This window comes from Trachurus japonicus, chromosome 21 (assembly GCF_045865225.1).
Source record: "Trachurus japonicus isolate A0001 chromosome 21, Traja_1.0".
NCBI lineage: Eukaryota > Metazoa > Chordata > Actinopteri > Carangiformes > Carangidae > Trachurus > Trachurus japonicus.
The window spans coordinates 20,628,924-20,654,452 of NC_140927.1; the positions used below are offsets into that span (position 1 = coordinate 20,628,924).

Here is a 25,529-nt window from a genome sequence, read left to right on the forward strand (position 1 = left end):
TGACCTGTGTGTGATTGTAAGGGGCAATTTTACAAACCAAAGTTTTTTAATCCCCCCAAAATCCTGAATTCTGCACATGTTGTCAAATTGGTGAAAAAATGTGATTTCATCTTTTTATCACAGTAGAGACATTGACAACATAAAATGTACATAAGCTATTACACTTCATTTACCCTTTGTGTATCTCAGCACGGTGTGTTTTTTAAATTAATTTTTTCCTCCTTGCTTTATTGACAACAACACAGTAGTATACACACAGATGAATACAAACAGTGATACAACATTATTACACAAACATACACTCATAAACACGCCAGGGGGTTTAAGGGTGACAACAAGACAAAGAAAGAAGAAAAGAAATAGCCTACTTATCCGATTAATATTTTGTAAAGCTTACAAAGATCATATGTTTTAACAGCTTTTTTATTTTCACAATCACATATAGAGGAGATGTATTGTTTAACATATGCAGACAGTTCCAGAAAATTTGGCTTCTTGCCTGAAAAATGTAGGTTTATGCATGTAAAATCTGGATAAAATATCAAGTAAAATTGGGTATTTAGTTTCTTATCAAATTCAGTGTAGCCAAACAGAACATTTTCCAGCATAAATTAAACTGAATTAAACTAAACATAAATTAAATATGATCACTGATTAAACATGCCAGTTTGCTCTAGAGTTGTCTGGTGTGTAGGCAACTTCATCAACTTTCATCATCAAGCCTCTGTATGATTAGTTAGGTGAAAATCTGTTAAGCATTTTAAAGGAAACCTCTTTGACCTTGTTAGTTAAAGCAGATAACAGCGGCACGGCCGTTTCGGCTAATGCTGTGTTCAAGGCAGGCTTTTGAAACCGTAAGTTACAGCTTCAAGTCACAACTACGACTTGGTAGCGTTCCAGGTAACCCGTAGCTCGTGTTTTTACCGTCCTGTTGTCTGTGAAAGTTCCCTGCCACTCGTAACTTCCGACCCGTGAACTCGTACCAGATCGAACTGGTATGACTTCACAGGAAGGAAAAACACAAAGTACGAGTTTCCTTGAACGCACCATGAGTTAGCAGCCCCCGCCCTTGTCAGGCATCAATTGGTCCTCGTGCTACGTCACCACATTCACGCGCATCCCTTGGCTGCACACACAGCCCTTCATGCCGTTCTCTCCCCTCATTGGATAACACTTGTATCCCACAAGGAAAATTTTCTCCTCGGGTTACAGCAGAGCAGAGTGACGGAGAGACTCGTGTTTAGGCTGAAATACTTCATGTAAGTGATTGCTGACGGAAAATAGGACTATTTAGGACTTATATTAACAAAAACATTCCACTGATATCTGCTTTAAAGCAGTACTAAAGAACTTTTTTTGGTTGAGTTTGGCGGCGCCTGTGGACCAAAGCGGTAGTGTTTTGCCTGAAGGAAGACTCCATTTCCCATGAACACTAGCGTGAAGCCCTGTAAATATCCTGCATTAAAATTAACAAAAGACATCAAAACTAAGTTTCTGTTTCCAGTGGATCATTTCAAAGTGAAAACACAAACATAATCCATTGCTAAAGTGCCGTTTTGCCTGTTCCCTCCTTGTTGTGACTCGCAAAAGTGAAAGTGAAACTTAAGTGAGAGCAGGGTTCCTACCATGCTCCTCAAAGTTGCTTAGTGCCAGAGAAAAAGATACAGACCCCCTCAGGCCATGACAGAGGTGTCATTCAACTTGTTGTAAGTCGATGTATCATCACAAAAGTTATGAAAATATTTTATGAAGGTTGAAAGGTTCCTTAGTGTTGGTTTAATAAAAACTTAAGAGGTAATAGCCAGACTTTTCCCCTTTTCTTACATCTAGACCAGTAAGATGAGGCATAAATATGTTTCATGAAAGGCAATAATGTCATATGCGGTCAAACTGCGCCATCGCGCGCCCGGTCTCGGTACCGTCACTGTGGTAACGTGACGTCTCGGTTCCCATTGGACAACGGGGAGATGACGCGTATGTGCGGGAAGCTTTGATCCATGCGGGTGGTCCAGCAGCCAGCAGCCGGATAAAAAAAACCTGATGCTTCATTCACAAAAGTTAAACCCCACAAGTTTGTTATTAATAAATACACACGCATACAGTGAGTTAGTTTCTGTAAACACAAATACACACACATAGCTACACATCTACGTTGTATGATGCACCAGAAGCGGGATAGTTTGTACTTTTTAAACGTTTTTTTCAGCGCATCCAGTGTCGTGGTGATTGAAATTGAAAACACACAGCTACACCCGAAACAACTGTCACAATGGCGACGTGAAAACAAGGCAGCTCCCCTCTCCTCGGCGACCACCCACACACCGGAGGAGTGAGTGAGTCTGCTGGGAGACGGAGAGGAGGATGATGAAGGGGAGGTGGTGGTGGTGGTGGTAGTAGAGGGAGGAGGAGGAGGAGGAGGAGGAGGAGGACGTCGCCATTGCAGCCGCCGCAGCTGGCCGCCTGTGATCCGGATCAAACGTTACCAAAACTTCACGATGGTCTTTCGGTCTCTCCACAGATTTTTTTCCCCCCAGGTTCAGCAGCCCTAGGATATTGGATCGTAGTGTGAAAACAAAACAAAACCAACAACAACATGGACGTTTTGTCGCCGCAGGGGATAAAATGTGGAGCCACGGAGCCGAGCCAAATCAGGTAGAGGGAGAGAGAGAGGGGGCGAGAGGGGGAGAAGTGTCCGTGTTGCGGTGCGGGGACAATGGGAGAAAGTTCGAGCTAACCTCGGCTAACGTTAACTAACGGTTGTTGTTTCAGCTAAGTTAGCGGTGCTGCTAACGAGCGGTGCTCACTGTGCTGCAGCTTTACACACACTTTTATAAAGTTTATATTTGACGGTAGTGAGATTGTAACACAAACTAACATGTGGCTAGATTATATTTGTTTTAAAGTTCACTTTTCCGGTACTTTCTCAACCTAAACAAATGGTATTTTTTAACCGTGCTTGGTGAGATAACTTATAGCAACAGATGTGCAGTAAAATAATTTTACGTTTATTATTTGGCAGCAGTGAGATTGTACAACAAAGCTAATATGTGGCTAAATGATATTGTTTTAAAGTTCACTTTTCCGGTACTTTCTCAACCTACAAAAATAGTCATTTTTAACCGTGCTGAGATAGCAACAGACTGATGTGCAGTAAAATAATGTTAACTGGCGAGGCTAACGTTATAGTTTACGATTTGTTTTTTGGGGGGGAAAATTGATTTTTAGCCTCTTAGGTTTGGTGTAAATCTTGTAAATTGTGAATAAGAAGGGGACCAGTTACATGGTCTGTGCTGAATTATACTCAGTGACATGAGAAAGTGTAGTCAGACTTTTTTTTCCCCAAACAAAAGTAGCAATATGACAATTTAAAAAGCTAAAATACAAGCAAAAGTCCACCATCTGACTAAAGTAAAAATTTAATCTGCTGTTGTCACCGATATAGATGCATCTTTTCCTTGATTACTTGACGAGCCATCAACATATTGGTCATTGCTTGATTATCAGGGTGATTTTTCAAGTGAACATGTCCTCTTTCAGTTATGTACCTGTTTGTATTTTGTCTTCATCTGGATTTTTTTTTAAAGTTATTTTGTTAAGGAAGATTTAAAAAACTTAACATGGTGTCAGGCGATTTAACTTATGCTAATGGGTTTTAAACTAAGCAGTGTGTTGTATACAAACCTGAGAGGCACCACAGACCTGAAAGGACCATACCAGTGTTTTCTGCATATTGCAGCTCAGAATAAAAAAAATCACATGGACTATAAAATCTCAATTAACCATTTTTGGCAGCCACGTGTTTTTAGTTCATTTCTGTACATTATGGAAATCCAATAACAAGCCCCTGAAACTCACTTCATCAGAGTGAACATGGAGTAAGTGTTGATGCTTATTAAAGTTACATGACAGGTCTGACTGCAACCTAGGCCGTTAAATACAAGTTAAGTACTGAAATGACAGAAAAGTGGAAAAACTGCATGAGAAAATGTAGCATTATACATCTCATGTTTGGAAATGGTCACCAGAAATGTTAATTATAGCACATAATTTGTAGTTAAGAAGTTAAAATGTGCAGACACCAGAGTGCAGCAGTGGTTTGTAATATACTGTTGTAATTTTCCCCCCTTTCCAACCATGTCTTCCTTTCTCAGCAGTCTCCTACCATTCCTTCACCTGTCCAGCGGCCCGGTCTCGTACCATGAACACCAGTAGGAACTGCACCGTGGTGGGGAATGGTGAGGGTCTGGCTGCCCTGGAGTCGGTCTCCATTGTGACCATCACGCTCCTCGCCTGCCTGGGGAACCTCCTGATTGTGGCCACGCTCTACCGCAGACCTTATCTCCTCACACCCAGCAACAAGTTTGTGTTCAGCCTGACCCTGTCTAATCTGCTGCTGTCAGTGCTGGTGCTGCCGTTCGTGGCCGTGAGCTCCGCAAAGAGAGAGTGGGTGTTCGGGGTGGTGTGGTGCAACTTCACCGCCCTTCTCTACCTGCTCATCAGCTCTGCCAGTATGCTCACCCTCGGAGCCATCGCCATTGACAGGTTAGTGCAGAATAGTAAGAGTGCCTAGATAATAACAATACATGAATGTCATGTCCTTGAAGCTGTATTAATGCATTTTCTTACCTATGTGGGTGCAAGCTGTAAACACAACATTGATTTATAATTACTGTATTAAATTGATATGGTGACAGTGTAAACAAATGGTTGAATATTTACAATTTTACTCTTATTATGCAGCTTAAGCAGTAGCCATTAGTTTACAGTGGAGCAATTGTGTTGCAGTAATTTGTTCCCATGCCCATGAGCACAACAGTTAAACACAACCACCCGAGGCAAAGTGTTAACACATTTGTTCCATTGTAACTCAAGAAAAGGGGCATTGCTGTTTTTGCAGAGTAAAAAGCCCAGTGTTTGTTGTTGGTGGAGCTGCAATTTTCTTGGGCAAAACATAATAAAAACCCGCCAGGTGGTTGACATGATTTCACTCAGATGTAACAAGCGTGGTAAAATTGTAGTGTGAGCTACTGGAGCAGAGGACCCCACATGCACAAGTAGTTTTAACAAAAGATTTGCCTTTAGGAAAAAAAACAAAAAACAACAGGTCTCCGTGAGGTTTCCATTTCATTACAGTCAAATGACTCTGATTAGTTTTTGAAACTGTTCTGAGAGAATTCTTTCCAAACCGTTTTTAGTGACAAAACATCTTTATAAGATTAGCAGTTGTCTGATTACGTCTGTCACAGTTGGTGTAGAGGTCAACAACAAAATACGTGGTTATGTGGTTTCATTTGTGATGGAGTGAAGCCAGTACAGTAAGTCGATCAATTTCCACCTTTGACATTTTCTCCTGCCTCTGCAAGAAACACCGTCATGTTCACAAACATGAAAAGTGAAATGTTTGGTGTGTGTTTCCCTTTAAGGTCAGCCTGTGGCCGTGTAAAATAAGATTAGTCAGCCACACACTTGGGTCGTGGTATTTTTCTGGAGATTTTCCCAGCTCAAGTGACAAGCATTAGACAGACTTAACCAACTTCAAATATCCACTGATATGAATGCACCATTCATCTGCAGAGATGAGATTATTTCCTATGATTCCTATTCTTGGAAATAAGAAACTGATACACAAACTAAGTGTCGACACGTACGTAGCTAATCAGTGAATTAAAGCCCTTTTTAATTTGTTCAAGCCACAGGGATTTTTCAGAAATGGTGGAAGTTGGCATTCAGTCTTTCAGTCTCTGAGTGACTTCTTAAGGTCCTTTGCTTATTAATTGATTTTACATTGGAATGTGTGAAATCATTCACTAGGTGATGAAACACTGACAAAGTTCTTGTATTGTCATTGTGTGTTAAGACAATTATAAAAAGGGGAAGATGTTTATATTCTCAAATACATGACATTGCATTTAATATTACACAATAATGATTTGATCAATCATTTCTGTTATTATTCATGTAAAAAATGGGCCTTCAATCAAATTTCTGGTTTTATATCACGATGAATTTCATATACACCATTCTGTCATTTAGAAAAACAACCCAAAAAAAGAGTCATCAAATGAATCAGATATGAAAATAATTGATAGGTTATAGACATTCATAAAGATTTTTTATTGATTCCACATATCAATATTCAACATTTTACATATACAATTTTCCAACAGTATAAAACATTCCTATACTTCTCCAACAGGGAGCAGAGACGTAGATAAACATACATTCTCAAAGAAAGTGACTGTAGAGTAAATTTGAAGAAAAAAGAAACACTTTTTCTCATAAAGATTTTTTTAACTTAAAAGTTTGTCAGAATAACATTTGACATTGAGTTAAATTGTTTAGTTATTTCTGTTGTCTGGGATCACCGATGACTGTACGCATACATTTCTGTAGCATACAGTCCTCGCTGGTTTCACTGTTTTCCTAATTACCCCGAGCACCTTTTGGGAATATTTCTGATTACAGTGCATGTTCTTGTTCTTTCACCGAGCTCCTCTCTTTCTCCTCTGTATGCACCTTTTCAGAAAAACACTTTGCAGCTTTGTTAGGGGGAGAAAAGTGCAGCCTGTCGTCTCTGTACCACACTCAGATCTGAACCGTCTCTGTGTCGACTGGTTCCCCTGAGAAAGGTGTTGTGTTTCCCCATCATTGACCGTTCCCTTCACTCGTTTCCTCTCTTGTCACAACAGGTACTACGCCGTGCTCTACCCGATGATCTACCCCATGAAGATCACAGGAAACCGTGCGGTCGTGGTCATCGCCTACGTGTGGATACACTCTCTGATTGGCTGTCTGCCTCCTCTGTTCGGCTGGTCCTCCTTCGAGTTCGACTGCTTCAAGTGGACCTGCGTGGCGTCTTGGCACAGAGAGCTGAGCTACACGGCCTTCTGGGTCACCTGGTGCATCCTCCCCCCCTTCATCATCATGTTGGCCTGTTATGGCGTCATTTTCCGTGTCGCCCGAATGAAGGCTCGTAAGGTTCACTGTGGGACTGTCATCGTGGGTCAGGACGACTCCGGTGGAGCTCAGAGGAACGGGCGCAAGAACTCGAGCACCTCGCTGTCCTCTAACGGGAGTCGGAGGAGCCTCGTGTACGCAGGGAGCCAGTGCAAGGCCTTCGTCACCATCTTAGTGGTGATCGGCACCTTCCTCATGAGCTGGGGGCCGTACGTCGGCGTGGTGTGCACCGAGGCTTTGTGGGGACAGGGGAGCGTTTCTGAGGGGCTGGAGACTCTGGTGGCGTGGCTGTCCTTCTGCAGCGCCGTGTGCCACCCGCTCATCTACGGTCTGTGGAATAAGACGGTCAGGAAGGAGCTGCTAGGGATGTGCTTCGGAGACCGCTACTACAGAGAGTCGTTCGCCACTCGGCAGAGGACGTCCCGACTCTTCAGCATCTCCAACAGAATCACAGGTGGGACGGTTTTACATGAATGGGAACGTTGGGACATATCTCTGTTTTTGTATGTGAAGATAGATGAGACCACAGTTTTGACTGAAGACTTTGGGTGGCAGTCAGTGTGAACCAAAAACAATGTTCATGAAGATACGCAGACAACCACTATCATTGTGACTTCATTTGTATTTTGTCTATAAGAGGGAAGAAAGTGGTTGGACGTGTCCAGTGTCCATAGCTTGTTTTATTCAATAAACAGTCCAAAAAGCAACAATGTTTGGATAACAAACAGATAAGACAAGGAAGAGCAGCAAATCATCACATTTGAGTTTTTGTTTGTTGATGGACTAATGATGCAGCTTTAACAAAGTTGTACAATTTAAAGAGGAACTATGCAGGATTTTTACCTTAACTCTGCTACATTTTACCTTAATTAAACAGCTTTGGAGTAACTGTGATGGTTAAATGACTGGTAACTTGTTACAGGGAGAATGGAGGCTCTCTGCCTTCCATGTAGCGTTAGCAATTTAGAGACCAGCTCCTCCGGTGTCCCAGCTCTCGTCTCGGCAGCACCACGACACAAACGCGCCCCATAACCTGTGATCTCTTGTTTACGACAGATAAGACTAGACAAATATACGCGTCGTAACATCGTATATGATGTATAAAGTTATGTACCAGCGCTCTATTGATTGATTTCTCGTCGGCTTTGTTGAAAACAAATGCACATGGCCAGGAAGAGGGTTAGCAAAACAGTGGAAAAGCCACTGGACTTGCATAGTTCCCCTTTAACATTAATATATAAGTCTAATGTACAAGAAGGTGGGTTATATGAGTAGATAGATTAACCATTGATACAATAGTGCAGGGGTGGGTGTGGGTGCAGAGCTTGAATAAATATGAATGGGTGGCATGTTTAAATGTGTATAAATAACCTGCTTAGATATGTACTTTTTGTGTTGCTGTGATTTTGTGTATATCCATGATTTCGTATGACAAGCACTTGGTTGTGTTCTTTCAGACTTGGGTATGTCGCCACACCTGACTGCCATGCTGGCGGGTGGAGGGCATCTGTTAGCCCCCGGGAGCAGCACAGGAGACACTGGCTTCAGTTTCACTCAGGACTCATGTAAGTGTTGCACACAGAGGAATTTTACAAAAGTCTCCCTCTGTGTTTCCCCAAGTCTCATTCATGTTTTAAACAATGTCCTTTCCTGCTTTTTGAAAAAAACGCTAAAAGCTGTTGATCTGAACCTGAAAGTAAACCAGAGATTAAGTTGTGTATGTGTGGTTTTAAGGACTGGCAGATGATCATACTCACCCTATTGCGTCATACTCCCACAGCTTTGTCAGCCTCACATTCCTGCTTCACAGCTCATGTTTTCATTTGGCGATGGTGTAAATAGGACAAGTAATGTCATGTGTAACACGTGTCTTGTGTAACACAAGAGATGTAAGAACCATCCACCTCATTCATGGTGTACTTGATTACTTCAGAGGTATGAGAGGGATTTTTTTCCCCTTGACATTTGAGTTTTTCTTGACGTACTTATTTTCACTGATGGATTTTTTTTGTTCCCCCTGCAGGCACAGACGTAATGCTGCTGGATAACTTCTCCGTCGACGGCTCCTCCCAAGCGCAGCAGCACGGAAATCCGTCTGGGAAGAGGAGGAGCTCGGTCACCTTTGAAGACCAGGTGGAGCACTCCAAAGGTATCTGTCATTTCCCAGCTCCACAAAAGATTAAGAGGAAGCACTTCATGCTCACTCATGGCTCAGGGAGGGGGAAGAGCTACAAAATACATCAACTAAACTTATTGTCTCAATTTGAATACTTTCATACTTACACTAACTATTTTGAGTATGTAAGTGCGTCTCAACTGACGCATGTCAAAATGCAGTGAACTGTAAGTACCTGGATGGTTGTTTTGATTTATTTATTAGCACATGAGAGAGAAAAAAAAATATATACTGTATATAAAACAGCATGATAAAAGAGTAGAACAAAAACAACAACAACATAGAATAGATACAACATATCACAAATGTGGAGGAGAAACCAAAAAAACCAAAAAGGACTTGTCAAGTGGTCCTGGCTCCTAGAGACAAACATTCAACATAAAAATAAGTTGTACAATAATGTGAAGAACATCATAAAACAGTTAAGAAAAGTTATGTTATGTAGCGATGTAGAGGAAGACAGGCGGTTATGCATCGCTCAACTGGGCCAATAAAAAATGAAATATTTGCTTCTTGATACTCTCTTTATACTTTCTAATGTGGGCTGGTAATGTGCTCCAATAGTGTGTACCTCTGAATCTAATTGAGAACTGAGAGAAAGTAAACCTGAAAAAAGTGGGATGAGGATTATTTGCTGACCTTGTGTTGAAATTATGAATTTGGGATTTGAACTGAAATAGAGAATGGAAACAGATGGTGCACTCATAACGGTGGCATCTGGTTAACCTAGACCTCACAAGTAATTCAGAGCGTTATCCTCCTCAGCTGAAAACACCAACACGTCCTCAGTCCAAGTCCACGCAGAGGTTCACAAATCCCTCGACTCGTTCGCCTCCTCCCTGGCGAAGGCCATAGAGAGCGACGCTAAGCTCACGCTGTTTGGAGACGGCCTGGCTCTGCCCGGGGGGCTGTTCACGACCAGGGCAGCACCGAGACCCAGATACCTGGACGGTCAGAGACTGAGGCTGGAGAGCATCGACGAAGGGATCGTCAAGGACGACAGAGAGGAGGAAGAGCAGGATGTGGAGGAGAAACCAGCCTGAGCACAGCCGGACTGGTAACACGCTGGACTTATTTAGACCAAACACCGTTATTACTGGTCAACTCTTAAGGGTTTCGCACCCTTAACACTGTTACATGCGATCTTTCAGAGCGGCGCTCGTCACGCTCTGTGGTACACATTATGAAGTCTTATTACACATGGGTCCGACCCCATACTTGAAATTCTTAGCAAACAGGAAGAGGCACATTATTCATTCCACTATGTTGGACCACAGCAATCAGAGTCTTTGCAGGCGTCTGCATTGAATTAATGTGATCAAATAGGAAGACGTAACTACTGTAACCTTAATGGTTTGAATGTGGTAGTACATTGTTTACTACTCCATACTATTATTATTGTATGTCCTCAGAAATAGCAGGATGCTTCATCAGGGCTGGGTAATATCAGATAATACAGAAATGTCTTCGTCTCATCTTCCAAAAAGGATTCACAACAATCATCAGATCCTTTAGGTTCATTTGATTAAGAAGCTCAGATTGTCAGCCCAGAAAATAGGAAAAAAAATGTCTTGTTTTGTCAAACCAACTGTCCAAAAGCCAAAGATATTCACTTTATTAAAACTGTGTGTGTCTCATCAAGCATCAAATATGAACATCTGAGAACCAGGGACCATCCAATAATAATAATAATAATAATAAATCGATCATCAGGAACAGCTGACAATACATTTTCTCACGTTAATTGACTAATCACTGCAGCTGTAGGTGTAAACACAGGAGTGAATACAGTAGGAATTACTTGATATGACACAGGTAGATTTTGATAATTAACTTGTGTATTGCGGTTCAGAGTCGTTACAGTGATGCAGTGATGTGTACGCGTTGCCCAGGCGACTGAGTGACTGTAGTATTATGAAGGTACATAAATACAGAGCTGTTGAGTTGTTGGTACCTGCAGTAACCACAGGTGTTATTAGGAACGACTGGACATGCACAGTCATTGCATTTGAACACACAGTGTGTACTAGTTCTCATAGAAACCACTCATGTTACGTCAGAGATGTTGAATACTGTTTGTCAGTGTTGTTTTTTGTTGTTTTTGCATTATGGTCCAAGGCAAAGCTGTAGAAAAGCAGCAATGTAGTGACGACCAAATGAGGTAAGAAGAACACACATTTATGAAGTAATTAAGTCCAAAATCATCCATTAAGATACTGTTAACAGTATTTTAAGATTGTTGAATCAATGAAAACACAAAGATCCACATTTCATTATATGGGCAGTGCAAAGCAATGATGGAAATAATTTACTGTTCACTGAAAAAAAGAAATCGTCTTCAGTTCTGTCTTAATGAAACAAAAATGGTCTTAAAACGACAAAACTTATTATTTTTTGGTACATGTGGTTTACCTCAGTTTGTACACTCCATCGTTTCCTTTGCTATTACAAAAGGAATTGAGATTTATAATGTGTAGAGCACAGTTCAGATGCTTCAGTCTTACCTCGTATTTTCATATTATTATGTTTGAACAGGTACTACTTTTGTAAGAAAAAGCTGTACACCTGAGAAGTGATGTAACCTTTTGATTTTTTTTCTCCACTATACAGTTAACTATTAATACCAATATTTCCAGTAAAGTTTTGTATTAAGATTCTTCTATTAAGTTTGTTTTTACATAAAGTTTTCTAAACAAACTCTTGTCCTTTTTCTGTGCTGTCATGACTGTCAGGATTGTCTTCAGGTCCTGAAAAAAACTAGATTCCTCTTTTAAGGCGGGCTTGAACTTTTTCTATTGCCCATCATTGACTGTAACATTAATTACATTTGCTTGTATGTGGTTAGGGTTCTTTTGTACCTCTAATAATTAATATAAATTAAGTTTAATCCTTTATTATGGCGTTAAAGTCAGCGCCGTCAGCCAAACCTGTATCAAACACAGGCACAGTAGCAAATCTTTATTTTAGCAATAACTTAAATTGTCTTCAGTTAGATCATGAGTCATTTTACTCAATCAGTCCATCAATTTTCTGGCACTTACAGTCCATGTAAACTGAATTCATTATCTATCTTATATTACTGGGAAATTAATTTTAATTTTATATACAAAAAAAACTAATATTAAGTTAAGTGAAAACTGCAAACGCCCACATCACAGCCACCAAAACAATGGCTATGTCTCCTGATAACAATTATTGCTGCCAGAACATGTATCCACAGATCAGTGCAGGTCTGGTGACGACCTTCAGGATCAAATCCAACATCAACAATAAATGAGGGCGTACAAAAAAAAAATGAACACAGTGGAATCTCACTCTGTTTTCCATATTAATTGGTTTCATTATCATCCTGTATTTTCAAATACTTTGGTATCTATGAACTCCTGCAGTTAATCCTGTCAGGAATCTATGTGCAAGGTAGGAATTGTTTATTTAATCAATTACCTTAAATTAATTTTAAGTTAGTATATTAAAATAATTAAACAGTTGCCATTAGCTTTCACTTTATTTTTTTTTTCAAATTCTGTAAAAGATTATAATTTAGTGACATGACCCTTTAAGGAGAAAAACCTCCACCCCCTGCCCCCCTTTTTTTTCTCAACAACAAAATTAAAGCATTTTCCACGTTTGTTTTACTTAAAGTTGTTGTTCACATGCGTAACTGCACATCAACATCTCTTAGCTTTGTGCTACAAATCCAAAATATCACACGTTAACACTGATCGAAGCTCACTCTCTCCTAACAAAATAATATTGCACTTAACATCCTTGCACACCAGCCGCCATTATTCTCACACATGTATATTTATATATATATAAGTTTATATATATATATATCTATATACTGACGTCCTTTTTGCATTCACACAAATGTAGTTTATCCTCATACAGAAACATCAGTAAGAAAGTTGTCTTAAAAAAACACAGGGGGCTAGAAATTATACTAATTTTCAAAAGGAAGTATTCTACACTATACTTGTACAAATCTCATTTTTTTCAAGTGCTATACAGCAAGAAGAAATAGTGTTTCTTTATAATAAAATGCCAGCAGGCTACTGCTCATCCTCGTTTTCCTGGCCCGAACCTTCAGAGCGATCGCCTTCTAGTCGATCTACGGGACGGAAAAGCAGAAAGAGGAGGCGGGTAAATAATTCATCTTCCCAAGGTATTAATCAGAGTAAATATTATATATATTTTACATGAGGTGTGTGTGAGTGTGTGTGTTCGTACCTGATCTGATGTGATTGAGGGAGGCCAACATTCGGAGCATGAAAGAGGCCGGGACTGTGATTGTGTTTCTTGTTTCCTCGAGCATCAGCTCATTCCGAGTTATCACCTTGACAGAGGAGCAGGAGAAAAAAAAAAAGTGTAAAATAAAAGTGTGAAGGAGATTCATCAGTCAGGTGTATAACGGGAAGAAAACAAAAGCTTTTGTGCCACAGAGAGCGAGAAAATCTAATCAGAATCCTGCTTTATTGAGACAAATTGTATAAATTCTATTAAAACAATTAAAAATTATAAATAAATATTACAAATCAATTTACTCAAATGAAACAAATTACATTATTCAATTAAAATAAATTGAGTGGAAATTATGAAATTGACTTAATTAAATTAGTTGAGTGTGCTGATGTGATTAAAGTGAACAAAATTAAATTCATTCAACAAATTGAGTTATGCAAATTAAAAATAAAAATTAAATGGAGTTCAATTATTTTTACAAATTAGTTAAATAAAATGTATTGTATGTATGTACAAACACGTTAAAAACCATCCACTTCTCTCCTCCTTTTTAAAAGCAGAGTTCAGGATTTCCACTTCAAACTGGTCTTGGTCGTGTCGTCATACCTCATCAGCGAGGACTCTGTTGAAAGACGCCGACTGTTCCAGTGGCGACCAAATTTTGATATCGTAGTCTATCCCTGAAGAAGCCAGAACTGAAACACACACCCAGAGAAATGCAGCGTTAACACGGTCGACAACATGGTGGCGCTGTGGTGACCACAACAGTCTTTTACTAAAAAAAAGAGAGAGCTATTCAAACATTAACCCCCAGAGGCCTAAACCAGGAGGACGATATTAAACATTTTCTTTAGTCACCCTTACAAAAGCTTGAAGCAGGATTTTAATGTTTTTCTGTGTCTATTAATTATGTAATTATGTGATGTTGGATAATGGTTTGTCGTTTATGCATCTGTGTCTATTTTTTATACTATATACATTGTTTTTACTCTATTTCCTCATAAAGATGAATTTTGGTAACACTTTATTTTAAGGGGTCCTTGTTCCTGTGTATCTACCTAATTAATTACAGTGTAATTACCTATGTAACCGTATGTAATAACATGTACTTACATTGTAAATACATAGTGTATTTTGGTGTACTTACAGGTCCTTGTTACACTTGTAATAAGAAATGCCAAAGTGGCCTTTCTCTTTGCACAAGCATTTCTTATTACTAGTGTAACAAGGACCTGTAAGTACACCAAAATACACCATGTAATTACAATGTAAGTACATGTTATTACATACGTTACATAGGTAATTACACTGTAATTAATTAGGTAGATACACAGGAACAAGGACCCCTTAAAATAAAGTGTTACCTGAATTTTCGACTACGAATGGTGTTCCCACTGATTATATTTATGCGATTATGGATTTACTATGGATTTATTTGGGCTATCAATTAATATTTGATGTCATTGTTTGTATTTCTGAATGGTTGTCAATTTTTTCCACCGTCTTAACGCACAGTGAGGCAACTTTAAGTCGAAGGATGTGCCCCTCACCTTCAGGCTTGCCCCCTTTCATCCAACTGGACCACACATTAACACACCTGTGACTCATGTGGTTCATCTTTATATATAGATGTGTGTTTTCTATTGTTCCAACGGCACCTGAAGAAACCAACAGGTCGAAATCGTTTGTGTGCAATAAAAATCACTGTGTGACTATCCGTGTGCGGGAATCCCCTCTCTTTTTTTCCATGGCATCTTTGTATTGCCCTGCACCTCAAGAAAATGCGATGTGCATATAAAAAACTCTTGCTTTCTCCACAACATTATCATCATCATCATGTCATCTGTGCAGAGAGGATCTGTGGCCCAGAGTGAGGCCGGGGTGCGAGGTGGGGGGTGGGGGGGGGGGGGCGACTCACTGGGGTCGTAGGGGTGCGGCTGCAGGCAGTTGACCACATGGTTGTCGGCTTCAAGGAGCATGAGGTGCTCTGCAGTGTGTCTGTCCCAGATGAAGATGTGGCCGCAGTCTGAGCCGCTCATCACAAAGTTGTTGCCCCAGAAACACGACTCCTTAATCTACACAAACAAGAAATTAAAAACGTAAAAAAACCTTTTTTTTAAAAAAACAACAACAACAACAACAACAACTCTCTACTAAACTCTCTCTAAACTCAGAAGGAAATCTCCTCTCGCTATCTGCATGGACCAAAGATCGAACCTGGGGGGACAGAGCCTCCTGCATCAGTTTGTGTGTTACTTTATATTTATATTAATTTATCATAATGTTTTATTCTGTATTCCATTCTATAATTTCTAACTGTGTAAAGCACTTACAAATAAAATGTATTATTGTAATAATTATTAAATTTAAACAACAGATTATTAGCTCAAGATTTGGGGGGAATACTGGAGACGATCCAGAAGTAGTTTCCTACCAAACAGTTTGTCAACAACCAGATTGTGTGTCGTTTAAAAAGACTTTATGAAGAAGAAAAAAAGTTGAAATATTCCTTTATTTACCACAAAGTCCACAACCTGCTAAAGAATAAAACATACAAAACACCTCTTTTTCTTTCTTCAATTTTATCCGTCGCCAGCACCTCTACAACCTGTTTCTCATCTGAACAAAGAATAAAAACATAAACATCCTGAGGTTTACCATCGTCCTGGAGTTACGGTGGCCCTTGTAGACCATTTTGACCGAGGGTCTCCTGATGTTCTGGGTCTCGCTCTCCTCCATCTCCCTCCTCTCTTTCCTCCGGCGAAACAGCTCCTGGATGCGAGCCGCCGCCGAGCGTCTGACAAACACGACAGAGAAACGAAGCACGTGATGAATATAAAGACAACACAAGGCTGAGAGACAAAACCCATGCTGGCACTGATGCTCGTGAACTCCATGCGCTGACTTTATGCCGCATTGATCCAAACTAGAAAGCAGCCACTTTAAAAAAAAAAACAAAACAAAACAAAACAAAACAAAAAAAAAAGCAGAACGCCCAGCTCGCCAGGTTGTAACTCAATTAAGCCGTTGTACCTGCTGTTACGCAAAGCCTTGTCTGCTCACTCCAAAACAACAACAGTGTCGCTGAATTTATTGAAAGAGTTCCAGCTGATGTGTTTCTTTTTTTTTTTTTTTTCAAAGGGAGAGAAAATCAAACGTGTCTCATGTTCGGCTCTTTTCCATCAGTGCCATGCACACACATTCATCATTTTGCACCTCTGTGTGTGGCGGAGCATCCTCAAGACGCCTGTTGGTGGAGTCAGTACTCACATGCACGGCACTCAAACACAACAGTTAGCTGTGTGCTTATTAGTATTTTTGTGATTTATCTTTTGTGCATATACAGTATGTGTGTGTGTGTATGTGTGCAATGACCAAACCAGCACATAAACCGCTCTGTTCAGACTGCACACTGCTCTGCTGCATGGCACACGGCCGACGGGTTAGAGATGCTTTAAGTTCAAGGACTTTACCTGATCATCCTATCTCCTACTGCAGATCCTCTGGTATTAAATCTATATTTATAGTAAAACAGTCAATGGCAAGGCGTCACCAAAAAAAAAAAACAAGTCAGTTAACCCACCCTTTAAAGGGATAGTTCAACATTTTGGCAAATTCGCCCTATTGCCATAATCCCTATTGTCATAGCAGTGGGTTCGTTACCTTTAATTATCGGTGCATGTTGTTTGTTTTGAGATCCACGGGGCAGAGACGTGAGCTGCTCAGCTAACGCCAAAGAGGAGAACAGTAGTTTTGCTTTTCCCTCATCAAATACACAATCCAACAACTCCAAAACGCTCTCGTGGAGAAGTTGTGACCTGCACATTCACCACGCTATGAGATAATCATGTATAATTACAAGATGTAGTTGTTTTCAAATGCAGCCTGACAAACTACATCCAGACACGGCTGCTGGGCAGAGTGATTTCAAAAGCACAAGTAGTTCAGAGTATTTGCTTTGTGTGTCGTAATATTACATAATTATACATGATTATCAGCGTGGTGAATGTGCAGGTCACAACTTCTCCACGAGAGCGTTTTGGAGTTGTTGGATTGTCTATTTGATGAGTTTGATGAGGGACGGGGGAACCTGTACCATTCGCCTCCATTGTGTTTGCTAAACAGCTCACGTCTCTGCCCCGCTGATCTCAAAACAACATGCACCGATAATTAAAGGTGATGAACCTACTGCTATGACTATAGGGATTATGGCAATAGGCGAATTTGTCAAAATGTTGAACTATCCCTTTAAAAGTGAGAGCTAATAAACACATGAAGGTGTTCTCTCATGTCCTCTAACGTACCTCTGTCCCTGTCCTCTGAGCCTCGCTGACGGGATGAGGATGGGGTCGTCGTCGCTGTCGTCAGAGTCCTGGTTGCCGCGGGCAGCAGGCTGACTCTGCCCCTCCCACTCCTGGGACAGGGGGCCTCTCCCGCAGTGGCCCTCCTCCCCCGCGGGCTCCGCTCTCCTGCAGCCACCCGACGTGTCCGCGTCCGTCCCCTCCGGCTGACCGCCGCCCCCGGACGCGCCCGCTGCCGGGGCCGCGGCCGCCGAGCTGCAGGAGGCGTCACACGGCGGCTCTGTGGAGGCGGCCGGCGAACTGTGCTGCTTCGACTCTGAGGGACCTGAAGGGAAAACGCATCAACACTTAAAGCAGAAGTAAGCGATCCGGTCGTTTTCGCTAATGCTGCGTTCCAGGCAGGCTTTTGAAATCGTAAATTACAGCTTCAAGTCACAACTTACGACTTTGTAGCGTTTCAGGCAACCCACTCGTGTTTTTCCGACGTGTTTTACCGGTGAAAGTCACTATAACGGCCACTCGTAACTTCCGACCGGTGAACTCGTACCAGATCGAACTGGTATGACTTCACGGTCGGAAAAATACGAGTTTCCTTGAACGCACCATAACAGTCCTCGTCGCTACGTCGCCACATTCACGGTGTTCCTTGGCTGCACACACAGCCCTGCATGCCGTTCTCTCTCCTCATTGGATAAAAACTGTAGGATACGATAAATGTTTTCTCCTCGGCTCAGAGCAGAGCAGAGTGACTGACAGACCCGTGTTTCGGTCCAAACACTCTATGTAAGTGATTGCTGTTGGAAGATATAACTATTTAAGACTTATATTAACACAAAAATATCGCTTACTTCTGCTTTAATAATGTTTGTAATGTGTTTAAATCCATCACTGTGTGCTCGGCTGTTGGTTGGTTTGTGTTTGTTGTAAAATAATATAACTTTCAAATATAAAGTTAATAATTTCATTAATTTACTTTCTTATTTATTTATTTTTCTTATAGCATGTAGCAATTTAGATAATGAATAAATTGTATGACACAAATAATTTGTATTTGGTTGTGTTATGGTTTGAGCACAGAAAAAACAAGTGAAGAAAACCATGAAAACTAAAAGTATAGATGGGTGGATTCTTTCAAATACGTATTTGAAAGTTATACTTGTATTAATTAACCTTTAATTTATTTTTATTTATTTACTTTTCTTACAGCATGTAGCAATATAGATAATTAATAAACTGTACTGTATAAATAATGAAAAATGTTTTCCAATAATCATTTTCTTAGTCCTGATTTTTCAGGGTAAAATTTCATGTTGTAAATTTTCTAATAAAAAATGTTGTATTTTTGAAGTAAACTCAACATTATTAATTTTCTCATCCTGCTTGAATAAGGAAAACTCTTATAAATATCAAAATCAAAATCATTCCATCCAACTTTTCTTTTAACTGATTCACATATTCTTACTTTGTTTTTATCTTTACTCGGGATCAGGATTTGGCTTTTTACAGTGTGTTGGAGTTTGAGCACAGAAAAAACAAGTTTCTTTAAAGAGAAGAAAATTGAAAAAACTAAATGTACAGCACCTTGCTCTGACGCTGAGCTCTCCGTCAACAGACTCTCTCTGCTCTGAGTGGCCACAGCCTCAGACGCTTTGGGAGCTCCACTGCCCATAGAGCTGGATGTGCTGCTCCTGTGGAGGAAAGAAACAAACACAGACTGTGTCCATCATCAACACCCTCAAACCTTTTGACTTTGTGTTTTACATCATTTGTTCCCAAGATATAGAACAAAATCTGACAAGTTCCTCAGTGAGAAACAGTCGTCACTCTGAATTACTACTTCCTGTGTAACAAAATGCACTAAACAAGAAGAAGGCCGTCTAACTGTGTTTTTGGGACTGTGTATTTAAAGCCCCTGTACAGACTTTTCATTTAGTGTTGATTTTGGCGGCCCCTGTGGACGAAAGCGGCGGAATGAAGACTGCATTTCCCACTGTCTGGTCGGTGCGTGTAGATTTGTTTTGGAAAGACGGGACTTGCTTTAAAAACTTTTTTTTTTTTTTTAGCAGCTATCTGCAGCGTCAGTGGTCCGACCCGACCATGCCAGTGTATCTTCACACTGATGGGCTCATTTGCTGTTGTAGGTAACAGAGACACATCAACAGAAACCAGAGACTTTTGCGTATCCAGTTAAAAGCTCCGTACAGGGGCTTTAATATGATGTGTCATTTGGTTTGTTGAAACTGATTGGACTTGGATATGGTATCAGGTTGCCTCTAGATTATCCATTCATAACAAGTTGATATCGCACATATTGTTGATTCTCTAAATCTAAATTAATAAATGTCCATCAAAATAATCAACATCTTGAATGGATGAATGAATGAATGAATGAATGAATGAGTGTTTATTTCGATCACAGCATAAAAATTTCAACAAAACAAATTCAAGGTAGTAACAAATACTATACAGCTGGTCGAAAAGGGTTGCGGCTGAAGCAAAGCTTATAGCTGCCGCACCCTCATTTCTCATTTCATTATAAAAAACCATAAGCAGTCTGATCGGAATGGCGCATATACATACACCCCACACACGTACATACATATACCTACAGAGTACGTCCCCCCACCGACCATCCTATATCCACAAACCTTCACAACTCAAAAACAAAACAGGTCTAAATTTCCTAGGTTACATTACAAATCCCATATCAATCCTATACGCTAAAAAACAGTCCGAATCAAACAAACAAGAAAACTTCATGTTTGTTGCAAAATTAAGTTAATTATTTCCCTTTGTTGCTCTCAACATTTTCACTTCTGTACTTTTCAAAAATATTATTTTTAAACATTGTTTTTAAATGGGCAACATTTTTACTATCTTTAATATCTTCTGGTAAGCTATTCCAAAGTTTCACTCCACAGACAGATATGCACATACTTTTCAACGTGGTACGAGCAAAAGGTTGCTTTAACTTCCCTCTCCCTCTTAGGTTGTACCCTCCCTCTCTTTCCCCAAACATTTTTTGGATTTTTCCTGGAAGTAGATTGTGCTTTGCTTTATACAAAAATTGTGCAGTTTTGCAGTCCACTAGATCTCTAAATTTCAATGCTCTTGATTTTAAAAACAATACACTGGTATGTTCATGGTACCCCACATTATGCACTATTCTTATTGCACGCTTCTGCATGACACATATCGTGTGTAAGGTGCTTTTATATGTGTTACCCCAAACTTCGGCACAATAGGTCAGATAAGGAAGAACAAGAGTACAGTATCTTGAATTCCTTTAAAGATGGAAGATTAAAAACGGACCCTCACAGTGATTTCAGATATTATTTACTTTTCCCCACTCACCATTCATCAGTGAAGTCCAGCTTGATGGTGCTGGTGGTGGTTCCCTCCGAGCTGTAGTGGAGGCTGAGGACCGGCTCGGCGCCGCTGGGTCGACTGGTGCCGGCCATGGTGGAGGAAGAGGAGGAGGAGGAAGAAGAGGAGGAGGAGGTGGTGGTGGTGGTGGGGGTGGGGGTAGAAGTGCTGTTGGTGGCCGGGGCAGATACAGGTTCTTCGGGGGGTGAACCTGCAGCTTCTGCTCCTCCTGAGAGCGGAGAGGACGACACAGACAAACAAACGACAACGAGTTGTTATTAACATCTGTCTGTTTGACTAATTCAATTTAATTAAAAATATATATATCCATTAGCTTTTATAAGCGCAGCGGAAATGTGCAACTTGTCCGTTGCATCACTTCCCATTGATTAACAGCACAGATCAGAGAGGGGAACATGCAGCGGACTTTACCAGAGCAGACAGAGGTGAACACACTGAAACACACTGAAACACGCAGCCACAGCAACAAGACAGAAACACAACGGAGACACAAGATGCTCAGATGGCAGCCCTCTGAAGGACCGATACACAACGTACACACACACACACAACAGTCTTTGACAGGATCGTTACAACAGTCCTGTCAAAGAAATAAATCAACCTGGCTTAGTTGTTAGAGATGTTATTTAACTTAAAAAGAAATTAGTTCCCAATGAAAACTGGTGACATCTGAACAGGTGATATTTCTGATCACATGTTGAGTTGCTTTGTAGAGGAAAAAAATATATTCAGCCTTGTCCTACTGATGTGAAAAGAAATATATTTACTGCATTCCAGGTGTAGATCTGCAATAAATGAGCCAATAGATGGAAAATTAACTATTTTAAAGTAGCTAATTGTTGTTGTTTTTTTGTTTTTTTTTACAATTATCAGTGAGTATCAGTATCAGTGCTGAATAAAAAACAATTGTACATATATTTTTAATGTTTAAAACTATTGTCTGACGTTTTATGGGCCAAACAACTGATGCATTGAAAAACAAATTGTCGGATTAATCAATGATTGATGATTAATAGTTACAGCTCTACTCAGAACCAGGGCAAGAAAAACTGGAACTATGCATCTTGTTTATTTGTTAATTTGGATAAACTAACTAACTATTACAGTGACTTATTGTAAAGTCAACTCAATGTGAATTTGCCAATATTCAGATAATATCACAGTATCTCCAGATGAATGTTGACAAAAAGAAAGAAAGAATGTGATTTCACAGCTCAGATTCATTTCTCTGTAATTTATATCATCAGCGCTTTGACGAACGAGTGGGAGGATGACGGGAAAGTGAAGCGGTGGATACACAGACAGAAGTATGAAGAGAAAAGGGGGGGGAGGGGGGGGCAGACTGAAGAAGAGAGGGTTGAGATTAGGAAATAAGCGTCTGTGTCTCTGAGTGAGGAGGGTGAAGGAGACACAGCGAGTAGCAGGGTGGTGGGGGGCGAGGGAGGGAGGGGGGGAGGGGGAGGACGCACCCTGCTGTTCATCGAGAGTCATGGATCCCAGCTGTTTGTTTACCACAGACGAGGGGGAATCTGGAACACAAACGAGACCGACTAAACATTGGACACAGAGGTCAAACCTGGGGGCTCAAACAGTCAAGACGCACAAGGGTTAAAAACTTCCAACGTCCAAAAAAATAAATGTAAAAAAAAAGAAAAAAGAAAGAAGAAATAAAAAAATAAAACCCAAACATCCAAGGCCAAGCAGGAGGAGCTGTAAAAAACCAGCCAAATAAAAATAAAAATAAAAGCTTCATCTGATATCAGGCAGGATCATTTCACATACTGTTGGTGCAGCTTCAGCTTTTAGATGTAAAATGAGAATCAGAGATTCATGAGTCTGAACAGAAATAAAATGACAAGTTCACACATGCTCTCTACAGATGTACTATACTCAACCTATGGACGGTGTGTGTTACATAAACTGGGAAATCACAACCATCGAGACTGATTCATACAATAACACAAATATAAATAAAGTAAATATGTACTAACGCTAAAATAAAATTCTCTCTGCATAATTTCAAATGAGAAAATACACTTTACTCTTCCTTTGATATAAATTTAAACACCTTCAAGCTATGGCTGCTTATTCTTAGAAGGAATCATCACCAGCGTGTGTCAGATAGTTAAAGTTATAAACAATGTGTCCAGTAAAGAACAAAGCCCCTTTCAGACGCAACGCCCGCTCACACGAGTTCACACTTAGATCTCGAGTCCTAATACTGTACGTTAACGTGGAGCCTGGTGACATTTCACAAGTCTGAACTAAATGTTGTGCTGTTCACAGTCGGGCAGCGGCAGCGGCAGCAGCACACGGTGAAACACTGAGAGAGAGAAAGAGACTGACTATCTTCTACCTGGCACTGGAATAAATGAATCACTTAATAATCATCTTAAAAAGCAGGAAACACTTGTCTATGAGTCACTCTTTACATGTCAGATCATATAGCAGGTTGTTTGTTTCCCTGTGTGCTGCACATGCAACCACATGAATCCTCAACTCTGCACTCTGTACAGTATGTATTTTTTAATTTTTTATTTCAATTGAGGCAAACTATACATGGATATGGTACAGTGGCCCAGAAGAAGATACACTACCAGTCAAAAGTTTGGACACACCTTCTCATTCAGTGTTTTTTCTTTATTTTTATTACCTTCTATATTGTAGATTCAAACTGAAGGCATCAAAACTATGGAGGAAAACATATGAAATTGTGTAGTAAACAAAAAAGTGTTTAAAAAAAGCAGAATATTGGCACTTGTTGGCTGTTTTGTCTTCACTGTGTGGTCCAACTCGTCCCAAACCATCTCAGTTGGGTTTAGGTCAGATGAGATTAAGTACTATCTATCTATCTATCTATCTATCTATCTATCTATCTATCTATCTATCTATCTATCTATCTATCTATCTATCTATCAATCAATCAAACACTTTTGTTTTAATTAACACTTTTCTGTTTACTATAACTCCATATGTGTTCCTTCATAGTTTTAATGTCTTCAGTATGAATCTACAATGTAGAAAGTAATAAAGAAAAAGAAAGACCATTGTATGAGAAGCTGTGTCCAAACTTTTGACTGATACATGTCAACATATTACAAAACCCACCAAACAAATGTATGAAGACATAAGTGTGACCTATCTATGTATTTGTGTTGTGAGTCTTGTAATGATTTGGTCCTTCTGGGCCACCGTTGTGCACTGTCGGATAGTAGAAAACACTGACTGTATTTGCTCTCTGCTGAAGTGAAATGGATTCACTTTGAGAAGCTCACAACTCATTAATTTAGGCTCCAGCTGCAGCATGAAATTTTAAAAACCATCCGTGATGCAGCTGATGTGTGAATAATCTCATGATTAAAAAGCCATCGCTTTAACAGACGGGTGAAGAAAAAAAAAAAAATCTGTGTTTCACGTCTGAAAAGGGCTTTTGGTTCTGAGTCTCAGGTTTGAAGTGAGACCGGAGTCACTAGTTAATAGCGAGTGAATCCGAGTGCATCGTCAAAACATGGGTGAACATACAACCACACGGAGCACATGGCGGACGCCCAAGCAGAGCTTCACACTCGTCGGCCGGTGCCACTCCTGCACGGGAGAGTTTGCGGGTGAAAACTCAAGCAAACGAGTGGAGTGATGGAGTGAGAGCGTTAGTGAGTGAGGGGGCCGAGAGGCGACACAATCGGCAACAGCAGCAGCAGCAGCAGCAGCAGCAGCGATGGTGGCGGCGGCGGCTACAGAGGTTAATAAGTACAAGGTGCATCATTGGAAAAATGGAAAGAGGATCATCACGGTGGGATTAGTGGTCAGTTGTGGCGAGACCGGGTCTCTCTGGAGCCTGGCTGTCTCTCTACACACAGACACGTCCGCTTTGCCAACATACAGGGGGAGGGGGGAGATGGCAGGAGTAGGGTGAAGCTGCAGTACCGGAGTAACCGTTCTAGGACCGCAGTTTCAGGACCGCAGTTTTTACATCACAGCGCTTCCTACCATAGATATATACACGTTTGTTTATATTAGGGCTGTTTGATTAATTGATTTAAAAAATCGATTTTTTGAAATCGTAAAAATCAATTTTTTTACTCTAACTAGGGTAATTACGGTAAGCCCCCGTTCATGAATCTGGGCTGCGCTGAATTATCGTAATGACTGCCGCCTCCTTCCTCCCATCACGCTCTCCCACTGCTCATCCCCACACACTGTAAACAAGCATGTCGGCATTTTGCTGAGACCGGTGAGGATTTCGTTGCCAAAAAGACCAACGGCCCTTTTCCACTACACAGTTACAGCTCTCACGGTCCATTAGGTCCATTTAAAAAGACACAAACAGCACACAAAATAGTTTGTCATTTAACAAAAATATCGTAATCGTAATCGGAAATCGATTTTTCAGAGAAGAAAATCGAGATTTTATTTTTGGGCAAAATCGAACAGGCTTCCTACCAAGTGGAGATTGCCGTTACGCCCAC

General features: G+C 40.4%; 2 protein-coding genes across 11 annotated transcripts in view; one reads left to right on the plus strand and one right to left on the minus strand.

Annotated features, from left to right (window-relative positions):
- Positions 1-2,398: 2,398 nt before the first annotated feature.
- Positions 2,399-11,787, plus strand: gpr161b (G protein-coupled receptor 161b). Of its 2 annotated transcripts, none has more exons than XM_085765478.1 (6): positions 2,399-2,652; positions 4,152-4,542; positions 6,690-7,411; positions 8,415-8,522; positions 8,981-9,106; positions 9,899-11,787. In XM_085765478.1, the coding sequence occupies exons 2-6, from the start codon at positions 4,199-4,201 to the stop codon at positions 10,174-10,176; spliced, it is 1,578 nt and encodes a 525-aa protein (XP_085621604.1). In that variant the 5' UTR covers positions 2,399-2,652; positions 4,152-4,198; the 3' UTR covers positions 10,177-11,787. The 2 variants fall into 2 exon arrangements, with proteins under 2 accessions (XP_085621604.1, XP_085621605.1); XM_085765479.1 differs by having other exon boundaries at positions 2,412-2,652; positions 4,155-4,542.
- A 961-nt stretch (positions 11,788-12,748) lies between these two features.
- The window catches only part of dcaf6 (ddb1 and cul4 associated factor 6), a 33,599-nt gene continuing 20,818 nt past the window's right edge, over positions 12,749-25,529 (minus strand). For 2 of the 9 annotated variants that reach the window (XM_085765468.1, XM_085765475.1), the window contains 10 exons: positions 22,533-22,592; positions 21,031-21,271; positions 19,244-19,364; positions 17,680-17,990; positions 16,849-16,890; positions 16,034-16,172; positions 15,294-15,450; positions 13,982-14,070; positions 13,364-13,469; positions 13,168-13,244 (listed from right to left, as the gene is read on the minus strand). In XM_085765468.1, the coding sequence (XP_085621594.1) occupies positions 13,186-13,244; positions 13,364-13,469; positions 13,982-14,070; positions 15,294-15,450; positions 16,034-16,172; positions 16,849-16,890; positions 17,680-17,990; positions 19,244-19,364; positions 21,031-21,271; positions 22,533-22,592 (1,325 nt within the window). In that variant the 3' untranslated portion in view covers positions 13,168-13,185. Of the gene's footprint in view, positions 13,245-13,363; positions 13,470-13,981; positions 14,071-15,293; positions 15,451-16,033; positions 16,173-16,848; positions 16,891-17,679; positions 18,002-19,243; positions 19,365-21,030; positions 21,272-22,532; positions 22,593-25,529 lie in introns of all 9 variants that reach the window. The other 7 variants (XM_085765477.1, XM_085765472.1, XM_085765470.1 and 4 more) reach the window with 6 other exon arrangements.

Bases quoted from the DNA above. Each gene is read 5' to 3' on its own strand.
- gpr161b (XM_085765478.1), top strand. From the start codon at position 4,199: ATGAACACCAGTAGGAACTGCACCGTGGTGGGGAATGGTGAGGGTCTG. The intron at 4,543-6,689 runs GTTAGTGCAGAA...TTGTCACAACAG, and splicing joins GGAGCCATCGCCATTGACAG to GTACTACGCCGTGCTCTACC. The intron at 7,412-8,414 runs GTGGGACGGTTT...GTGTTCTTTCAG, and splicing joins CATCTCCAACAGAATCACAG to ACTTGGGTATGTCGCCACAC.